General features: G+C 38.1%; 1 protein-coding gene across 1 annotated transcript in view; it reads left to right on the forward strand.

Moving 5' to 3' along the window:
- Positions 1–18,638, forward strand: part of LOC136981326 (adenylate cyclase type 10-like) — a 31,765-nt gene extending 13,127 nt beyond the window's left edge. The window contains exons 4-5 of the mRNA XM_067277646.1: positions 17,638–17,736; positions 18,540–18,638. Coding sequence (XP_067133747.1) covers positions 17,638–17,736; positions 18,540–18,586 — 146 coding nt within the window. The 3' untranslated portion in view covers positions 18,587–18,638. The remainder of the gene's footprint in view (positions 1–17,637; positions 17,737–18,539) is intronic.
- Positions 18,639–19,556: the final 918 nt, after the last annotated feature.

The following is a 19,556-nucleotide window of genomic DNA, read 5'->3' on the forward strand; positions in this document are numbered from 1 at the left end:
ATAAAAGCAGGTATATGTGAGGAGAGCTCATCGGAGTGGAACTCTCCTATACATGTTGTTCCTAAAAGCTCTGGTGAGATTCGTATCACTTTGGACCTGCGAAAAATTAATGATATAACAGAACCCCAAATATTCCCGATGGCTCGAATAGACGACATCTTATCCCAACTTAATGGGAACAGATATTTCTCGGTATTGGACTTAAAAGCAGGGTATTTCCAGATTCCTCTAGATCCCAAGGTAAGACACATATTTGCGTTCTCCACACCATGGGGAAAATACCAACTTTGTAGGATGCCTCAGGGTGGGAAGAATAGTGGGAGGTTTTTCCAATACATTATGACGAAGATCTTAGCAAAATTTGTCGGAAATAGCTGCTTTGTGTTTCAAGATGATATTGTATTATTTTCACAAAGTTTGGAGGATCATCTTGAGCTTGTCGATCGAGTAATTAGTACATTAAGGGATGAGGGCCTAAAATTAAATCCGAGTAAATGCCAAATATTAGCAAAGGAGGTGAGATATTTAGGACATATTATTAATAGCGAGGGTGTGCGACCTGATCCCAACAATGTTGAGTCGATCAAGAAAGTGGAAACACCTCGTAGTGTAAAAGAGGTCCGCAGTTTTCTCGGTGTGGTTGGATTTTTTCGGAATTTTATCCCGTCGTTTTCCGATATCGCTGCTCCATTAACAGAACTCACCAAGAAAGGGAAGAGATTTTTATGGAGCCCAGAATGTCAGAGAGGTTTTGAAAAGTTAAAAGAGGCAATAGCAAGCCCACCAATTCTAGCTCACCCGGATTTTGATAGACCATTCTATTTGCACACTGACGCATCTGACAACGCGGCAGCTGCGGTGCTCGAACAACGGCACGAAAAGGGACTGGCTCCGATAGGCTATTTTAGTAGGAGATTTCAAGGGGCAGAAATCAATTATTCCACAATTGAGAAAGAATGTCTAGCAATTGTTTTAGCCTTAAGACACTTCAAATTTTTAATTCTAGGCCAAAAAACGATAATACTCTCTGACCATAAACCCCTTGTGTTCCTTAGCAACATTCAAAATGGGAGCAAGCGTCTGACTCGTTGGATAATGGAGATTATGGACTACCATATAGAAGTCCAACATGTGAAAGGCGTTGACAATAAAGTAGCGGACTTCCTTTCGAGGAACGTTAACGGGGTTCATCACTTCGATGTTGAATCTACAAGGGCTGTAATCCCTAATAGATACGAGATTGGTTTATCACAGGATCGCGATGAAACTTTTGGCCCCATAAAAAGGGATTTACTGAGAAGCCCCGGGAATAGAAATATTGGGAGCTATATGCACCAGTATGTAGTAATAAGCGAATGCCTGTATAGAAGAAGCCTCTTGAAGTCCCGTGACAAGTATGTTAGCCAATTATGCGTAGGGGAGGATCTTGCTAGGGAAGTGATTAAGGCTGTTCACGAAAACAATCTGTCGGGGCATTGGGGCGTGCGAAAAACTATAATTAACATTGAGAAACACTATTATATTCGGAATTTGAGAGAGAAGGTCGAAGGTGTCATTAAGACGTGTGAAAGGTGCCAGAGGCATAATGTACACAAAGGAAAGGCTCCTTTCCAAGAAAACGAGACGGCTGAGGCACCTTTCCAAAAGATTGCTGTGGATATAGTAGGACCTATCCGCACATCGAGCAGCGGTAACCGATTCATCCTTGTAATAGTAGATATTTTCACTCGTTTCGTCGAAGCACACCCTTTGAAGGACCAAACTGCATGGTCTGTGAGTAATACAATATTTAATGAAATCGTTTGTAGGTACGGTGCCCCAGAAGTAATTATTTCCGATAGAGGTACCAACTTTCTATCATCTTTATTCTCGGACTGTTGCAAGTGGTTAGGAATTAGGAGGAACATTACTACCGCTTATCGACCTTGTGCGAATGGCACGTGCGAACGGGTGAACAGATCGTTAGTCGAAATGATAACTAAATCCTCTGACGATGGGAGAGTCGAATGGGATGAAATGATACCTTCTGCATGTTTTGCCTATAACAATTCGCACCACACTGCCATAAATGAGTCACCTGCCTTCCTCTTGTATGGTGTTGATCCCCGTACCCCTAATATCGAATACCTGCCTGATGATATGTCTACCGATGAGCGTAGGGCATTCCTGGTCACGAAACTCCGTGCATTACGGGAAAATGCGAGTATCCATGCGCGAAATTACAACAAGAAAGGAAGGGATTATCGAAGCAAAGGGAGAACATTAGTAAGTTTTTCGGAAGGGCAGAGGGTTTGGGTGAGAAAGAAAGGTGTTAAAGGGAATAAGTTTTCTTATAATTATAAAGGACCCTTTCGGATCACCAAGGTGATAAACCCAACTACGTATCGTGTGGAGGGTTGCAATATGAAGGATCAGGAGACTGTCCATGTCGATCGCCTAAAACCTTGCTATGGCTATCCGATTTGTAATAAGAAAAAAAAGAGGGAGGATAGAGGAATTGTACTGGAGGATGATGATGAAGTCCTGGATGATCGGTTGGTGAGGAGACGTGGGGTGGTCACTAACACGCAAGGTGTTGACACAAGTGGTGTGCAGAAGTGCACTGACCTTGAGGTGCGTAAGAAACCTTATAACCTACGTGAACGCAAAATTGATTTCCGTAGTTTGCACTACGGGAAGTGAGTCGCTTGGGGGGGGAGATATGTAGTGCTACGCAACTATGTATTATTGTTATTATTATTATTATTAATTATTTTCTCGGTTTCCTTTTTGTATGTATCGGGTTTTCTTGGTTTGTACCGTGTCGCGTGGAATTTTCTTATGATGTCACCTTAGGATACGTGAGAAGCTTTCTGATTGGTCCAGAGTGGGACAATAAGTGAAGCGGACTTCCGGAGAGCGGGAAATATAAATTGAGGGACTCTCACGATTGAGGACACTTTTTGGCTGCTTTTGGATTCGTCGAGGAAGGTTGCCGAGGAAGGGTCAGCAAGGACGTCGGAGTTAGACCGGGAGAACAGGAGTCTAGAAAGGGCGACCACTTTCAGTCGGGAAGCACAATCCGTTTCCATCGTAGTGTAATTGAGAAGTATCAACGAGGGACGTACTTCTGGTGACGTAAATTACGTTCAGGTATCGGAAAGAACTATTAGTTTTGTGAATTAACGTAAAGAAAAGGAACGCTTGGAACTCGAGATCGTGTTGCATTTACTTAACATAATACCGTGATTCGTCGAAGGCTAATATATGCAATTATTGTATAGAAGGAAAATGTGTATGTATATATGTATATAGAGTATTGTAAATTTCGTTAGTTTTAAGTCGTGTATCGTGTAAACTTGAGGGTTAGGAAGCATCTCGCGGTTATTGTACTGTTAGAATAAATTACTGTTGTTTCGCCAAATTCGTGCACGTGTAATTGGTCATTACTTGAGTCCTTAACATACATCCTTATTACATCCGTGGACTTAGATCCATCGGATAATCAACACTATTAACTTTTCATTTGCTGGCGGTTATCACATGACATTCATCGGAGAATACTGACATTCTCTAATTTTGGTCTTTCACAGTAACATATATATGTTACAGTCAAAACCCGTTTTTAGTTAGAACGCGTTTTAACTAGTTGAAACTAGTTTATACTGGATGTCTTTGTTAAAACCCGTTTTGTCTAGTTAAAACTAGTTTTAACTCAAATTCATTTTTGACTAGCAGTAAATTCTAGTTTTAACAAAGACATCCAGTATAAACTAGTTAAAACGCGTCCTAACTAAAAACTGGTTTTGACTGCAACATATAGAGTGATTCAGGGTAAGATGGTAAGCGGGGGAAGATGCCTACTTTTTGATATTATCAAACAGTGACGTCAGATATTGTCATGTGTTTGTATGATGAATCGTTGGGTCAATATTGAGTGTGGAAAGCTGTAGTTGGCTACTGTTACCTCATTTTCTACATCTGAGAAGAATAAAAACAAGATAAGAACAAAGTTTTTGTTGTAAAATGTTTCTAGAATCATTTTAAAACTAAAAGTTAAAATAGAATTTATTAAAACTTGTGAAAAACAATTAATGTGTGATGTAGTTAAGGTTCTAAAGTTTCCATTGTCAGCTACTGCCGATTCCGATCAGACACGCTAGAAGACGTGACTCCTCTAGGCATCTTACCCCGACAAATGGAAAAGATGCCACATTTTTCTTGGAGGTAACATGCCTATTTTTTGTTAATTGAATTCCAATATGCCTATTTTTAATAAATTTTTGTTTTCTTGTTTTATTGGAGGATATGCATAAAAATTATATAAGGACTTCTCAATAAGGTTTTTGGACTGAAAAGAGCTTTCAGCTAGTTATAGAGCACGTTAGAACAGGCAGAAACTCAACAATACTTAAACTGCGCTGTTATACTTATTATAAAGTACTTTGTACTACATATGCAATAAATTAAATTCGGTTAAGATATTCGAAAATTAATTTAATGCAATTATATTTGTTATCTTACCCTAATGGCAATTGGCATCTCACCGGATACTTGGGGTGAGATGCCTAAAATGCTAGACAGTAAAAAAGTCGTCATTGCAAACACAATATACAATTATTTTTCATATACTCCAAAGTTTTATTTGAAAAACATGCTCAAGAATATGATATTTTTGTTAGAGGCCTCCAAAACCCAAATTATCATTATAATTTCCTTCATAAGCAAAATGTTAGGCATCTTCCTCCGAATCACTATACATAACTTTATTTCCCCCAAATATATTTATGTAGCTAAAATTAGTTTTAACTAATGTTAAAAGTTAAAACTAGTTTTATCTAAAGTCAAAACATGTACAGCAGTAAATTAATCAGACAAAACGGGTTTTGTCTAGTTAAAACTAGAATTTACTGCTAGTCGAAAATGAATTTGAGTTAAAACTAGTTTTAACTAGACAAAATGGGTTTTAACAAAGACATCCAGTATAAACTAGTTTCAACTAGTTAAAATGCGTTCTAACTAAAAACGGGTTTTGACTGTAACATATATATATAAAACATCCACTAACTTGATTTTCAGTTAAATTCAAATGATCTATCAGATTATCAGACTAATTTTATTTATTAAATAAACAGAACAGTAATTTGACTAGAGGTAGGCAGTTAGGCCACCATTTTTTGATAAACTTAATAATTATAAATAAATAAATTTTTAAATTTTAGTTTAGAAAGTCCTAGAAGAAAAGAATTGACCAAGAGTGGGATTCAAACCCACAACTTTAACTTACCACGTGGATGTATTGCCAGTTATACCACCCAATCTCTGCCTCCAGAACTATTAATAATTTATGTATAACCATACTACATATCAGGTGTCACAGCACCAACATGGTACCTAAATTATTAATAGTTCTAGAGATGAAGATTGAACAGAGCTCTGGATAGTATAACTGGTAGCACATCATCATCACAGTAAGCAGGAGTTGAGGATTTGAGTCCTGTCCTGGCCCTATTCTTTTCTTCCAGAACTTTCTAAATTAAAATTAATTAATTTATAATTATTAAACTATTTTATTAAACTTCAATTATTAAAGTACTTTGACAAAAGATGATGGCCTAACCTTTAGTTAAATTACTGTTTATTTAATTATTAAAATCAGTCTTAAAATAGCATGATAATCCAGTGGATCATTGAGTGTGTTTGCTATTATTTCTTTAAGAATTATAGTTTAAAGATTTTGTCTTTAACAAAACTAATTACTATATTATTTTGTTTTGTTTTTTTTTCAATTTTATCTTTATAGGACTATTAGATAATTTGTAGCTGTGAAGTGCACAATATTATTGCACAAAATTTTAAATAAATCCACTTAATGCTGACCTATATCATTATCCTTCAAATGAGTATAAGAGCATAATGAATATAAGAATAAGCGATGTCCATACCAATTGTATGGTCCATATATGTTAATTGTACAGTACATGGTCTAAGCCAGTGATTCTCAAAGTGGGGGTCGCGACTCCCAAGGGGGTCGTGAAAAATATTTGGGCGGTCGCTGAAAAATTGATTCTAGATCAAATTTTTTCAAATATTTTATAAATTTACTATGGATTCATGTTTAGAATTAATAGAAATAAAAGCTATATAAAATAATTTTTACTTAAATAAATGGCACACATAAATAATAAAAAGAATATAAATATTTAAATATGAGCTTAACCCCCTCCCTCCGGGATGTTTTTCGACACATACTCATTCTTCGGGGGTCCTTTAAAATTTTTAAGTGCAGATCGGGGGTCTCGGTCCAAAAAGTTTGAGAAACACTGGTCTAAGCAATCTAATAGAATTGAAAATATTGACTCGTCGTAGACTGCATATCGTATTAAAACACTACACATATGCCACCTTATAAAATGCAGCCGTGTTTATTCGGTACGAACGTTTTTGGTCATGTTAAACGACCTTCTTCAGGAAAATATCCAAAAAAGAAAAAGAAAAAAAGAAAAAATCGAACACATCGAAAATTTGCAAAAGCGAACAAGTTTTTTTTCTTTTTTTCTTTTTCTTTTTTGGATATTTTCCTGAAGAAGGTTGTTTAACACGACCGAAAACGTTCGTACCGAATAAACACGGCTGCATTTTATAAGGTGGCATATGTGTAGTGTTTTTGAAAATATTGTTTTCTTTAAATAAACATATGGACATAACATATTGTTGCGTAGACGAATGATAATCAGACGTGAGGATTTCAAAGAGGTGTTTATTCACTTCGATAAATGTACAACCACTGACAGATGAAAATAACTCTGCTCAACCTGAGCGCTCGCGCTTATATCCGCATGAGGACGGGTTTCCATATGTAAATGATACAGATTTACATTTGTTCTGAGCCCGGGCGAACGTATACCCCAAAAAAGAATCACAGCAAGGGGGCTTGAACCGGAAATCTCCCGTTTGATAGGCGACCATGCTGACCACTGGACCAGGAATGCCACGGTGGGAGAAGTGAGTCGCGGTATTATGCCCCTTCGTCAAGAAGACAGCGCCTCACTGTCGTTTAGGCACTTCTTACAGCTCTGGCACGAGTCATCGGCCCATCCAACGTTGTGCTTGGAGTTCTTTCCTTGGCGCATCCGATTCACCGGCGTCGGTTTTCACGAACAGCAGCGCTGTTGACGTCACAGATAGAAGCAGGGTCCTGCATCTTGGGATCACAATACGGTTTCATGCGAAGGACGTGGATAGTATCCTTCGGCTTCCTTCTCTTGGACGCGGGGTCGAAGTCCTCGACTTCATAGGTTACATCAGACAAGCGACGAAGGACTTTGTATGGGCCAAAGTACCGCTTAAGGAGCTTTTCGGACAGACCCACCTTGCGCACTGGTGTAAATATCCACACAAGATCACCAGGGTGATAAGATACGGGCCGATGGGCAGCGTCATATCGTCCTCGATCTTTCTGCTGGGCCATCAATGTACGTACGTGAGCTAATTGTCGCGACTCCTCAGCCGTTGTGACTAAATGCTCCAGGTAATCGTTGGGTTGATCGTTGGCTTGATATGGGAATAACGTGTCCATTGTTGTCTCGGCTTCACGTCTGTGGAGTAAATAGAATGGAGTGAATCCAGTAACGTCCTGCTTTGCAGTATTATATGCGAAAGTGACGAAGGGCAACACTGAGTCCCAGTCTTTCTGCTCAACACCAACATACATCGACATCATATCAGTTAATGTCTTGTTGAAGCGTTCGGTTAAGCCGTTGGTCTGCGGATGGTATGCGGTCGTCATACTGTGTGTTACTTGGCAGCACCGCATAAGTTCCAACACAAGCCTAGATTGGAAAACTGTTCCTCTGTCGGTGATGAGTACTCTTGGGGCCCCATGCTTCAACAGGATTTCATCAACAAGGAATCTAGCTATTTCTCGGGTCTCAGCTGTCGGCACAGCCTTGGTGACAGCATATCGTGTGAAATAGTCGGTGCAGACCACAATCCATTTATTACCTTTGAGTGATTTCGGGAGCGGACCAAGTAAATCCATACCAATTCGATGAAAGGGCGCTAACGCTGGTGGGATGGAAATAAGGCGGCCAGTACCTGTGGTACCTGTTTCCTTCTCTGGCATTCTCGACAATGGGAGACGTAATGCTTTACTGTACAGTATAGCCTCGGCCAAAAGAAGCGTTTTCGGATTTTGTCATAAGTTTTAGCGACCCTCAAGTGACCAGCCGTAGGGGCGTCATGGAAATGTTGTAGAATAGTCAGGTGCAAGTGTTTGGGGATCACCGGTAACCATCTCTTTTCAGCCGGGTCGTAATTTTTCTTACACAGAACGCCATTGATAAGTTCAAAGTCATCTTTGACAGGCTCAGCTCGTTCGAGAGCACGAATTACTGCTGTCAACTGTGGGTCCTTCCTCTGATTGGCGGCGACATTCGTAAGTGTGGCAACTAAGCCAGCCGCCATAGAAGTGTCGACATCTATGGGATTCCTCGAAAGGCAGTCTGCATCTTTATGTTTATTTCCACTTTTATAACAGATGGAAACGTCATACTCTTGAAGATGTAAGGCCCATCTAGCGAGCCTTCCAGAGGGATCCTTCAGTCCAGCTAACCAGCATAATGTGTGATGATCTGTCATCACCACAAATGGTTTACCAAAGAGATATGGCCGGAATTTGTGGATTGCCCATATCACTGCGAGACACTCCCTTTCTGTCGTCGAATAATTTTTCTCTGCCTTGGTAAGTGTCCGGGACGCATAAGCGATTACCTTCTCTTTGCCATCTTGCATTTGAACTAGGATACCCCCAATCCTGTAACCACTGGCATCTGTGTGGAGTTCTGTTGGCGCATTCTCATCGTACAATCCTAAGACAGGGTCAGAAGTGAGTGCCCTTTATTAAGGTGGCAAAGGAATCAGCTTCTCGTTGACCCCACTTGAACGTGGACTCCCTCTTTAACAGCTGCTGTAATGGCTGAGCTTTACAGCAAAAGTTTTTAATAAAGCGGCGGTAATAGGAACAGAGGCCCAGGAAACTTCTTACGTCGTGCGTATTACCCGGGGTAGGGAAATCGGTGACCGCTCGTAATTTTTCGGGGTCAGGTCGTATCCCCTCTCTTGATATTAGGTGTCCAAGGATCTTTATCTGGTTAGCACCAAAGACACACTTTTTCGGGTTCAGTTGAAGGCCTGCATCCTGTATGCAGCTTAGAACGGCTGTTAACCGCAACAGATGATCATCAAAGGTTTCGGAAAACACGACTATATCGTTGAGATAACATAAGCACATAGTCCACTTCAGATGGCGTAACAAGTTATCCATCATTCTCTCAAACGTCGCTGGCGCATTGCATAAACCGAAGGGCATGACTTTGAATTCATATAACCCCTCTGGTGTAATGAAGGCGGTTTTCTCTCAATCCCGTTCGTCGACCTCAATTTGCCAATACTCTGAGTAAAGGTCCATCGAGGAAAAAAAATTGGCTCCTCGTAAGCAATCGAGGGTGTCGTCTATGCGTGGCAAAGGGTAGACATCCTTTTTGGTGATCTTATTCAGTCACCTGTAGTCGACGCAAAAACGCCAGCTTCCATCTTTCTTCCTCACAAGGACAACCGGTGATGACCATGGGCTCTCAGATGGCTGAATTACATTATCCCTCAGCATCTTTTGAACTTCCTCCTGGATAATTCGACGTTCAGTGGGGGACACTCGATAAGCTCTTTGACTGGTCGGTGGGTGATCTTCGGTGTTAATACGGTGTTTGACCTTGATCTTCGCAGTGCCTCTCTTGTTGCCACCAAACTTAAAGGTCGCAGAAAAGTGACGAAGAACGTCCCGAAGTTGCATTTGTTGGGTTGGGGTCAAGGCAGTCGACACAATCCACTCATGCTGGACTTCTGCCTGCGGACTCGTAGTGGGGGTCATCATTATAGGCTCTGGCGGCGCACATTCGTCAATGGCAGTTAGACTATTCTCCTGTAATCGCTCTGCTACACCGACACATATGCCTTTTGGAATGGTTTTAGGCTTGCAAGTACCATTGGCAACCCATAATGCTTTCTTGCCTTCTGTCAGTCGGATAATAGAAGAGGGGGTAGCCACTTCTTTCTCTAGAAGTAAGCATTTGTTGCCCTCTACCACTGCTTCGAATGAACAGGGAGCTGCTGGGCATGAAACAGTTATTCTCAGTAAAGAGTATGGAGGGATGAACCAATCCTCTAAAGTGCATAAGCGGAAGGGTTCGGCTAGCGTTTCTGTTTCTATCCCCTTTGTTGGAAGGTCGTCCTCCAAGAGGAGGGCAGAACGCCCACAGTCTATCACGGCTTGAGAGGCTTCCAAGAAATCCCACCCGAGGATAACATTATGACTACAATGCTGCAAGACTACAAACTCAAATGGTTGGTACCTCCCATTTATACTGATTCGCGCTACACATTTTCCAGCTGGATGTACGAAATTTCCATCTGCCACCTTCAGGATGACATCCTTTACATCAGTGAACATGGTCTTCCGCAGTTGCCGACGATAGGCCTCAGCAAGTACAGAAAAAAACGCTCCCGAATTGAAGAGGGCATGTACAGGTTGATTATCGATACTAATGTCTACGAAATTCCTGGTCATCCGGGCAACAGTCATCGAAGGAGGATTTTCTTCGTAAGCGGCCTCACCCCCAAGAAAGGTCGCATCGCTTAGTTTTCCTCTGCTCTGCGACGGGGAGATCGACTAAGACGGCGGTATGGGATGGCGATCTAAGGCGTCGGCGAGTTGGCGAGTGTTCTCTTTCTTCCCCAGCATACGGCGAAAAACTTTGAGACCCTGATGGGCGAGCATAGTCTTCGGGGAAGGATCGGCAGGACTGCTGCTCAGCCTGTGTCTCTCTATTAGTGCGATAAGCATCGAACAGTTGCCTCCTCTTTCGGCAATAACGCACAACGTGTCCCGGACGCCTGCAATGGAAATGTCGCATTTCCTCGATGTAGTGACACCAGGTGATGAACTCGGTCGTGTTGGTGAGCTCTTTTGTCAGCAAGGCCTGATACATGTCTTCAGCAACGCCTTTCATTAAATGAGACACCTTATCGGCTTTCTTCATATTCGGATTCACTTTGTTGCACAAACGTAATACATCCTGTATGTATGACTGCGTATTCTCCCCATGCTTCTGCGCCCTGCGTTTTAACAGTTCCTCTGCTCGCCGGGACTGCTGCCGGTCATCTCCAAATACCTTCTGGATTTCGGTCTTAAATTGTTGCCATGAGCCAAGACCCGCCTCATTGTTTTCATACCACTGTCGAGCCATACCGGTTAGGAAAAAGTAGGCATTGGCGAGGCATGCCATGTCGTCCCAGCGGTTAAATATCGCTATTCGATCGTATTCCCTCAGCCATTCTGCTGGGTCATCAGTAGTGTCACCAGCAAACATAGACGGATTCCTACAGTGCTGTATCACAGAGGGGACAGCGGTGACAACAGATGTCTTGTCACGGTCTTGGGCCATTGGTTTCTGCAGCGTACGTCCAGGAGGAGAATACGGCCCGTATTCGGGTGGCAACCCTTGAAGACGAAGACTTCGGCGGGAACCGGATGGTATCTCCACGATGTTACTCGGCGCCTCCACCAAAATGTCGCGTAGACGAATGATAATCAGACGTGAGGATTTCAAAGAGGTGTTTATTCACTTCGATAAAAGTACAACCACTGACAGATGAAAATAATTCTGCTCAACCTGAGCGCTCGCGCTTATATCCGCGTGAGGACAGGGGTTTCCATATGTAAATAATACGGATTTACATTTGTTCTGAGCCCGGGCAAACGTATACCCCAAAAAAGAATCACAGCAAGGGGGCTTGAACCGGAAATCTCCCGTTTGATAGGTGACCATGCTGACCACTGGACCAGGAATGCCACGGTGGGAGAAGTGAGTCACGGCAATATTCATAATATGAAACCATGATACCAGGCTCTCCGATATCCAAACTAATGTGGGCAGGAGTATCTGGATATTAGAAAAATCTGGATAAGAGAGAGTAATAATTTTTAAATAATGCTGTAACATACAAGCTTATTGTATGTATAAAAAAATGTTTATTTTGATTTTGATGCTTATTTTTGACAATTAAAATTATAATCAATTTAGAAAGTATTGTGTTAAAGTTGTTTGTTTTGTTCCTCTCAATTTGTTGATAAGCTGCTAAATCATGCCAGTGCTTCATCATTATCACATCAGTGGTGATTGATGCACTGTGCTCTTCTATAAACTTCAAGATAACCTTAATAAAAATATTTTAAATGTTAGTGTGGAGAGGTAAGATTCAGAGTAGTGTACAATATTTTTGAAAATTTTTGGTTGCCTTTGATCAGTCCAGGTATGGGAGGGCCTGATGTGGAAGAATCTACTGTAATTATAAAATAAAAGAAAAAGCACAAGTATTGGGTTGTTCGGAAAGTTCGTAGAAATTTTTAAGAGAAATAAAAGAAATTGTTTTAAAACTAAAAATATACTTTTATTCCATTATGTATGCGCCATTGTTTTTAATGACATGTTGCCATCTATGGGGGAGCTTCATGATACCCTCTTTGTAGAACTTTCTAGTTTTTCCCATGAAAAACTGATCCACGTGGTTTTTGCAAGCTTCCAAACTATCAAAGTTTTTATCATGAAGGGAATTTTGTAGAGAACGGAACAAATGGTAGTCAGACGGGCCAAGGTCGGGTGAGTAAGGGGGGTGAGGTAAAACATCCCAGCCTAGTTCCAATAATTTTTGGTGTGTTCATAAAGACGTGTGAGGTCTGGCATTATCTTGGTGAAACACAATGCCTTTTCTATTGGCCAGTTCCGGACGTTTTTCTCTAATTGCCATGTTCAGCTTATCCAATTGGGAACAATACTTATCAGAATCAATTGTTTGATTCTGTGGAAGCAGCTTGTAGTACAGGATTCATTTCCAATCTTACCAGACAGTGAGCATGACCTTCTTTAGATGAAGACCGGCCTTTGGAGTTTTTAACGGTGATTCATTTTTCTTACCCCAGGATCGTTTTCGGCTGATGTTGTTATAAATGATCCACTTTTCATCACCTGTCACTAAACGCTTTAGAAAAGGGTCATTTTCATTTCGTCTTTCAAGAGAATTACAAATTGAGATACGATTCAGTAAGTTTTTTTCCATTAAGTCGTGAGGTATCCAAATGTTGTAACGATTCATGTATCCGAGCTTCTTTAGATGTTGAAATACAGTACTGTTTGATGACTTCACTATGTCTGCAATCTCTCGAGTTGTGTAATGAAGGTTTTCATCCAATTGTGGCTGTACGCCATATTTTTGTACATATGTATTTTAGATTTAATTAGTTTTAATAATTTTCTCTTTTTCTTAACCCTTCTTTCTAACTTCCTTTGTTCATTGTTCTGGCTTCTGAGAACGGGGGCCTCCCACTCCCCACCCACCAGGGGGCCGTGTGGAACAAAGAGTTCGAGTGGAGGACGAGTCAAATCTGGGTCACGAAGGGTCACTTTTTTTTCCCCGGCCAGACACGAAGAAGCACGGACGAAAATGGCGAGCTCGTGAGACGGAATTCTACGAGGGCCGAATGGAGAGCCGTGAGGTGAGGATCTGGATTTTCGAATCAGAGACACCGAAAAGAAATTATAGTAGAAGATATTTAAAACATTGACGAACCCAGAGACACGCAGAATAGAGCACCAGCCAGCATCGAGTTCAGCGAGAACAAGGGTACCCCACTATCCTATCAATTCTTCTCATTTCCTTATCTCTATACTTTTCTATCCCTAGGTTTAAGTTAGTTAAGGATCACGCGGGTTTCATTAGTATTGTCGGGCAAGTAGTTTCCAAGAAGGTAAGCTACTTGGGTTATTGTTACTAACGGACAGTAAGAGAAATTGGACCGAGGGAATCCAAAAGAACTCATCTGTATATATTGTTTATCGCGAAATTAAATTTGTTTTAATTGAATTCACGTGTCTGTGTATTCCTATCGCACTTCACACTTCACACAATAATGCTTTGATCTGGTTCTCTTTAATAACAGGAGGTCTTCCTGAGCGAGGAGCATCTTCAAGGCTGAAATTACTCGTTTTAAATTTTGCAAACCACTTTCGAACAGTTGATTCTGATACAGCACTCCCATCATAAACATCACATATTTTTTTTTGCTGTTTGTACAGCATTTTGCCTTTACGGAAAAAGAAAAGAAACAAGTGTCGATAATGCACGTTGTTTGCATCCATTTTTGCAATGAGATAAATTAAACGCTATTTGATTAATCTTAACGGTTTTTTTGTAACGGACACGTCTCAAGGTCATTTATCGTAATATTCATTGGTTTGTACAATTCTAATCATTTTTGCGTCAATTGGTGTCTCAACTGTTGGCTATCAAAAATCGCTACAGACTTTCCGAACAACCCAACAGTACACTCAACTAAAACTTCAAATTTAAAAAGATTATTTTTAATTAAACTGTTCTAGTAGTATATGAAATAAAATATTGATTACAAAAAGTTTTATTGTTTTGATCAATAACATTTTATTTTATATATCATATTTTTTTCATTAATAATAGTTACCAAATAACATGTAAATAAATTTCATATAAAAATTTATTTTTATTATTGTCGGAACGAAGTGACGACTAATACTTGACTTCATGCATTCCTTGTCAACATTATAACTCTAGAATGAGTTGACCGATCTTCATGAAATTTTCTAGGACGACTCAATATCACTCAAGGATGAACTGATTAAAATTTCAACTATCAAAAATGATCCATTTTTATAGAACTGGAGATAGGGATCAAAACGAAGATCGCGTTTTTCTTCAGTATGGTTAATTTTTCAGAGTTGAAATTTTAATCAGTTCATCCTTGAATGATGATGAGTCGTCCTAGAAAATTTCATCAAGATCGGTCAACTCATTCTAGAGTTATAATGTTGACAAGGAATGCACAAAGTCAAGTTTTAATCACTTCCTGCACGCACATGTAGAAATGTCATCTAGTGGTCGGAAAATATGACAAGCGTTAAAACGGTAATTTTGAAAGATAAATGTTATTGCTAACACAACAAATAATAAGTTTTAAAAAGTTTTTTTTTTAAAACGTGGAGCACCAGCGATCAATATTGATGGCTTTACGATCCATTCTCTCCTTTGTCTTCCTATAGTTAGTACAAAATTTTGATCTCTAAATGGCTACACAGAGATTCTAGATTGAGATGAAGTCGCTCAAATTCATCATTATTGATGAAATGTCAATGATTGGTGCAAGAATGCTTTACATGATCGAGAGAAGATTGAGGGAGATAAACCCCGAGAAAGATGAGCCATTTGGTGGATTCTTTATCTATTTGTTTGGTGATTTTCATCAGCTTCCTCCTGTTAAAGATACTCCTCTCTAATCGAGTGTTTTTTACAATGTAATGTCCCAACAGGGTCCCTACCTTGTTGGGACATTACATTACATTTGCATTTGATTCTTTTGAGAAGTTCATTGAACTTAGTAATTCTCATAGACAAAATAGCGCAGATAGTTCCTTTACAGATCTGAACATTCTGACAACAAGAAATCGAGCCTATTTATCCAGAGATGAACTTGATCAGTTCCAAATGGCAGTAGAACTATATCTAACAAACGAGCAATTTAAACAAAGCAACGAAGACTACTTGCAGTCAACTGGATGTCCTCTTGCTTATATAGCATCTGAAAACACTCCAGATATTGCCCCGCCTTCGTCCAAAGATGACACAGCTCTTGATCTTTCCAAGTATTCGAATCTGTCAGTTAATGCCAGAATCATGCCGAGAGTCAACTTATGGGTGCAAGGAGGTCTTGTCAATGGTTCACTAAGAACTATACGCTACATCAGGGCTTCTTAAAGTATGGGTCGCAACCCCATTTGGGGTCGCTTAGCAAAATCTTGGGGTCACGAGATTTTAATGCAAAATATTGAAAATAATTTGAGAGTTTGAAAATGGCATGCTTTGTGTTGTAGGTTTCGTGAGTTGCACTTTGTGTCACTTCTGGTGCAGCGAGACAACGATTCAGCAACACTGATTGTAGTGTGAACTAGTGTAGTGTTGTTGCTTTTCAGTGTATTCAGTTGTTTCTGTTCCATTGTAACACAAGAGTGAACTGTGGTAGTACATTATTATTGTTTTTGCAAATTTGTATATATCTTCAATATATATGTATATTTTCATTGTATTTCATATGTATATTGCAAAATATTTATATATCTTTATTTTAAATTTTTTTTGGGGGGGGAGGTCGCGAAAAAATCGCAATCATAAATGGGGTTGTGAATAAAAAAAGTTTAAGAAGCCCTGTGCTACATTATATATGCTCCTAATGCTTGCCCTCCAGCTCTTCCTCTGTTTATTTTAGTGGAATTCAATAGCTATCAGGGACCTTTCATCTATGATGATCTGTTTCCAATAATCCCCATAACACGCTTTTCGAACAATGGCAGTATATTGCAATCTCATAGACAGTTTCCCCTTACCTTAGCATACTTAATGACTATACATAAATCACAGGGATTAACTCATCCAAAAATTAAAATAGATATAGGGAAAAAAGAGACAGCTATTGGTCTTACCTATGTTACATTGAGTCGAGTGAAAAAAATAACTGATTCAGTATTTTTAGAGTTACAATAAAGATCGCTACAAGTCAATCTGTAAGTCCAAGGTCCATAGTGATAGACAGAATTTCATGAGACGTTGGCATAGAATTAGAGTTAGCAATTAATTAATGGCTTATTCTGACTTTATACATGTACTGTACCTTTAAATGATCCAATAGAAATCAAATATATTGTTGAGAATGAATGATTCTTTGTTTCTTTTTTCCCTCATAATCTAGAACAGTCATTCTTAACAGGGGGGCCACAGACCCCTGGGTCCATAAGAAGTTTGCTGGGGGCTGCCAAATTATGCAAAATTTCCTTCAGAATATAATAAAAAGAAAATTGATGAATATCGTATTTAAAAATGAAATAAGAAAGATAATGTTTTCCTATTTAGTTTTTTTTATTTATTTCTTATTTCTTCCTACATACAACTTTGTTAGTACAGAAGAAATAAATGCAAATATGCTACTTACACCGCAGTATTTACTTCTTTTATTCCAAAGCAGTGTAAGAAACTATTAATGCTTGGAATTTTAAAAATAATTAGGAAAAATAGTAGGCTTAGTAGTAGGCTTTAAAAATTTAAATATTTTTTCAAAAGATATGCAAAATCTTTACCACAAGTTGTGGGTGTTTTAGTTAAGTTTCAGCATCGACTTTGGATTGATTTATTGACATGTTTCTTATTTGTTGTTAAAAATTAATGAGTTTTCGTGTTTAATTGTGAAGTTTGAATGTTATTTAAATTGATAATGAAATAATAAAGTTATGATTTACATTTATTATATAAAAAAATAAAGTAATAATAAAAAAATCAATTTATTATACATAATTTAACAAATATAAATTATTATGAAAAAAATGGGGGTCAAAAAAAGTACAAAATATTTAGTGGGCCGCGAATATAAAAAGATTAAGAACCACTGATCTAGAAAATAAAGGTGCGAGCAGCTTCGTTCCGACTACACTCTGATACAGCGTTACTTAACTAGTTATATCTATCTAGGCTTTACTTCATTAACTGAAAAATATACACAAATTGGAACTACTGGAATTGAAGAGTTGACAGAAACATTGAATAACTATATTGGCCCTGTTGTTGCTAGTAAGTTGTTTTATGAACATTTGTAGTATTTAACTAATTTTAAAAGAAAATTTAATGCAGTAATACATTAAAGTATAAACAGAAATATAAGAACTGTTAAATTCCTGAGGTGTTTAACAAGGACAAGAACAAGTAAAGACACTATTTTGTGCTTTTCAATTTTTTTTGAATTTTATACAAATGAATGATTATTTGCTGTTAAACATCTTAACTGTATAAGAGAACTTTTTAATTTTATTATATTTATTTTAAAAAACATAATTATGACAATGATTATTAAATAAAAATGTTGTTATTGCTATTTTAAAAGAAAAAAGATATTAAAGTCTGATTCAGTTTTGTAGTTTTCTCAATTCATGTATTGTTCAGAGAATCTGCAAATCAGAATGTTTTACAAGTGACTGTATCTTTTCAGTCTTTGAATTGCTTTACAAATTTGTTTTGATTTATAATGCTATTTTTTGCATAAATTGTTTTATGTAATAAAACATATAAGAACTTGTAAAAACACCTGAATTATTCTATACCAACATATTAAGCATAGATGAATTATGATAATATTTATATAAAATAAATGACACATCAGCTAAATATTCCCAAAAAATTGTGTAGTTTAAATAGTGAAACTAGACAAATTATTAAGTATCTACTATTCATTTATGCACTTTGTTAGTAAAAGTTTATCAATTGCTATCATATTAAAGGAATACTGTATTAAAATTAACTGTACAAATCAATTCATTTCAATATTAATAATTGAATGTTTACAATTTAAAATAAATTTGCAAATTTTTTAATTTTAGGAATAATTGCTGCCAAAGGAGATGTATTTAAATTTGCAGGTCTGTAACATCGTTATATAGTTTTATTTTTTGTTTTAATTAAGTTGTTTCAAATTTTTAGTTATAATAATATGTACTTTTATTTCAATTGAATTTATTTTTTTTACTTTTGCTATGACTAATAGAATTAGGATACAGGTAGGCCTCCTACAACGCGATACCTTTACAACGTGTTTTCGCTCCAATACGGTTGGAAAAACGCGGAAATTTTCTTACAATGCAGTACTTTTACAACGCGGTTTAGGGTATTTAGAAACAAATTATCTTTCATATAACAGAAAAATTGCAACGGATTACATAAGTGCAGTGGAACTTGATGAAACAAGCACAGATCTTAAGATCTCACAAATAAGGCCAGTCAAACATTCTCGAACAACTGTAATAAGTGACGATGAGGACTGAATTTGTGAGCATAACATTATGTTTCTTTTTGATTTTGACTTGAAATCATAATCTTTTTAGTTTTTATATGATGTTGAATTTTATTTAAGCTTTTTATGTACATAAATTTAAAAAATGATGAAAATATTACACCATAAAAGGCAGTTTTTCTCTTTTTAGAACTGAATCCCAGTTTTTGTATTAAATTCGTGTCTCCTATAATGCGATTTCCCACAACGCGGTATTTTCAAGGAACGTATCTACCGCGTTGTAGGAGGCCTACCTGTAATTTTTATATGAAAATATATGCAATTGTGATATAATAATTAGATCTTTAAACTACGTGCATTGACAAAAAGTTACACATCTACAGAATTGTCTGATTACTCCAAAATTTGGTATATAGCCTGTCTCAGATAGGCAAGTAAATGATACAGTTGTGGTCTGGCTATATGCCAGGTGATGCCATCAAACTGCCTTAAAATTGATAACCCAGTATACTATAAAAAAGTGTTCAGAATTTTTCATGTACTTATTTTGAGATGTTTTAATACCAGGCATGCCTATATGATGCAATCAATGACATTATACACAGGT

This window comes from Centruroides vittatus, unplaced genomic scaffold (assembly GCF_030686945.1).
Source record: "Centruroides vittatus isolate TY-2023 unplaced genomic scaffold, ASM3068694v2 contig_751, whole genome shotgun sequence".
In the NCBI taxonomy this organism is placed as follows: Eukaryota; Metazoa; Arthropoda; class Arachnida; order Scorpiones; family Buthidae; genus Centruroides; species Centruroides vittatus.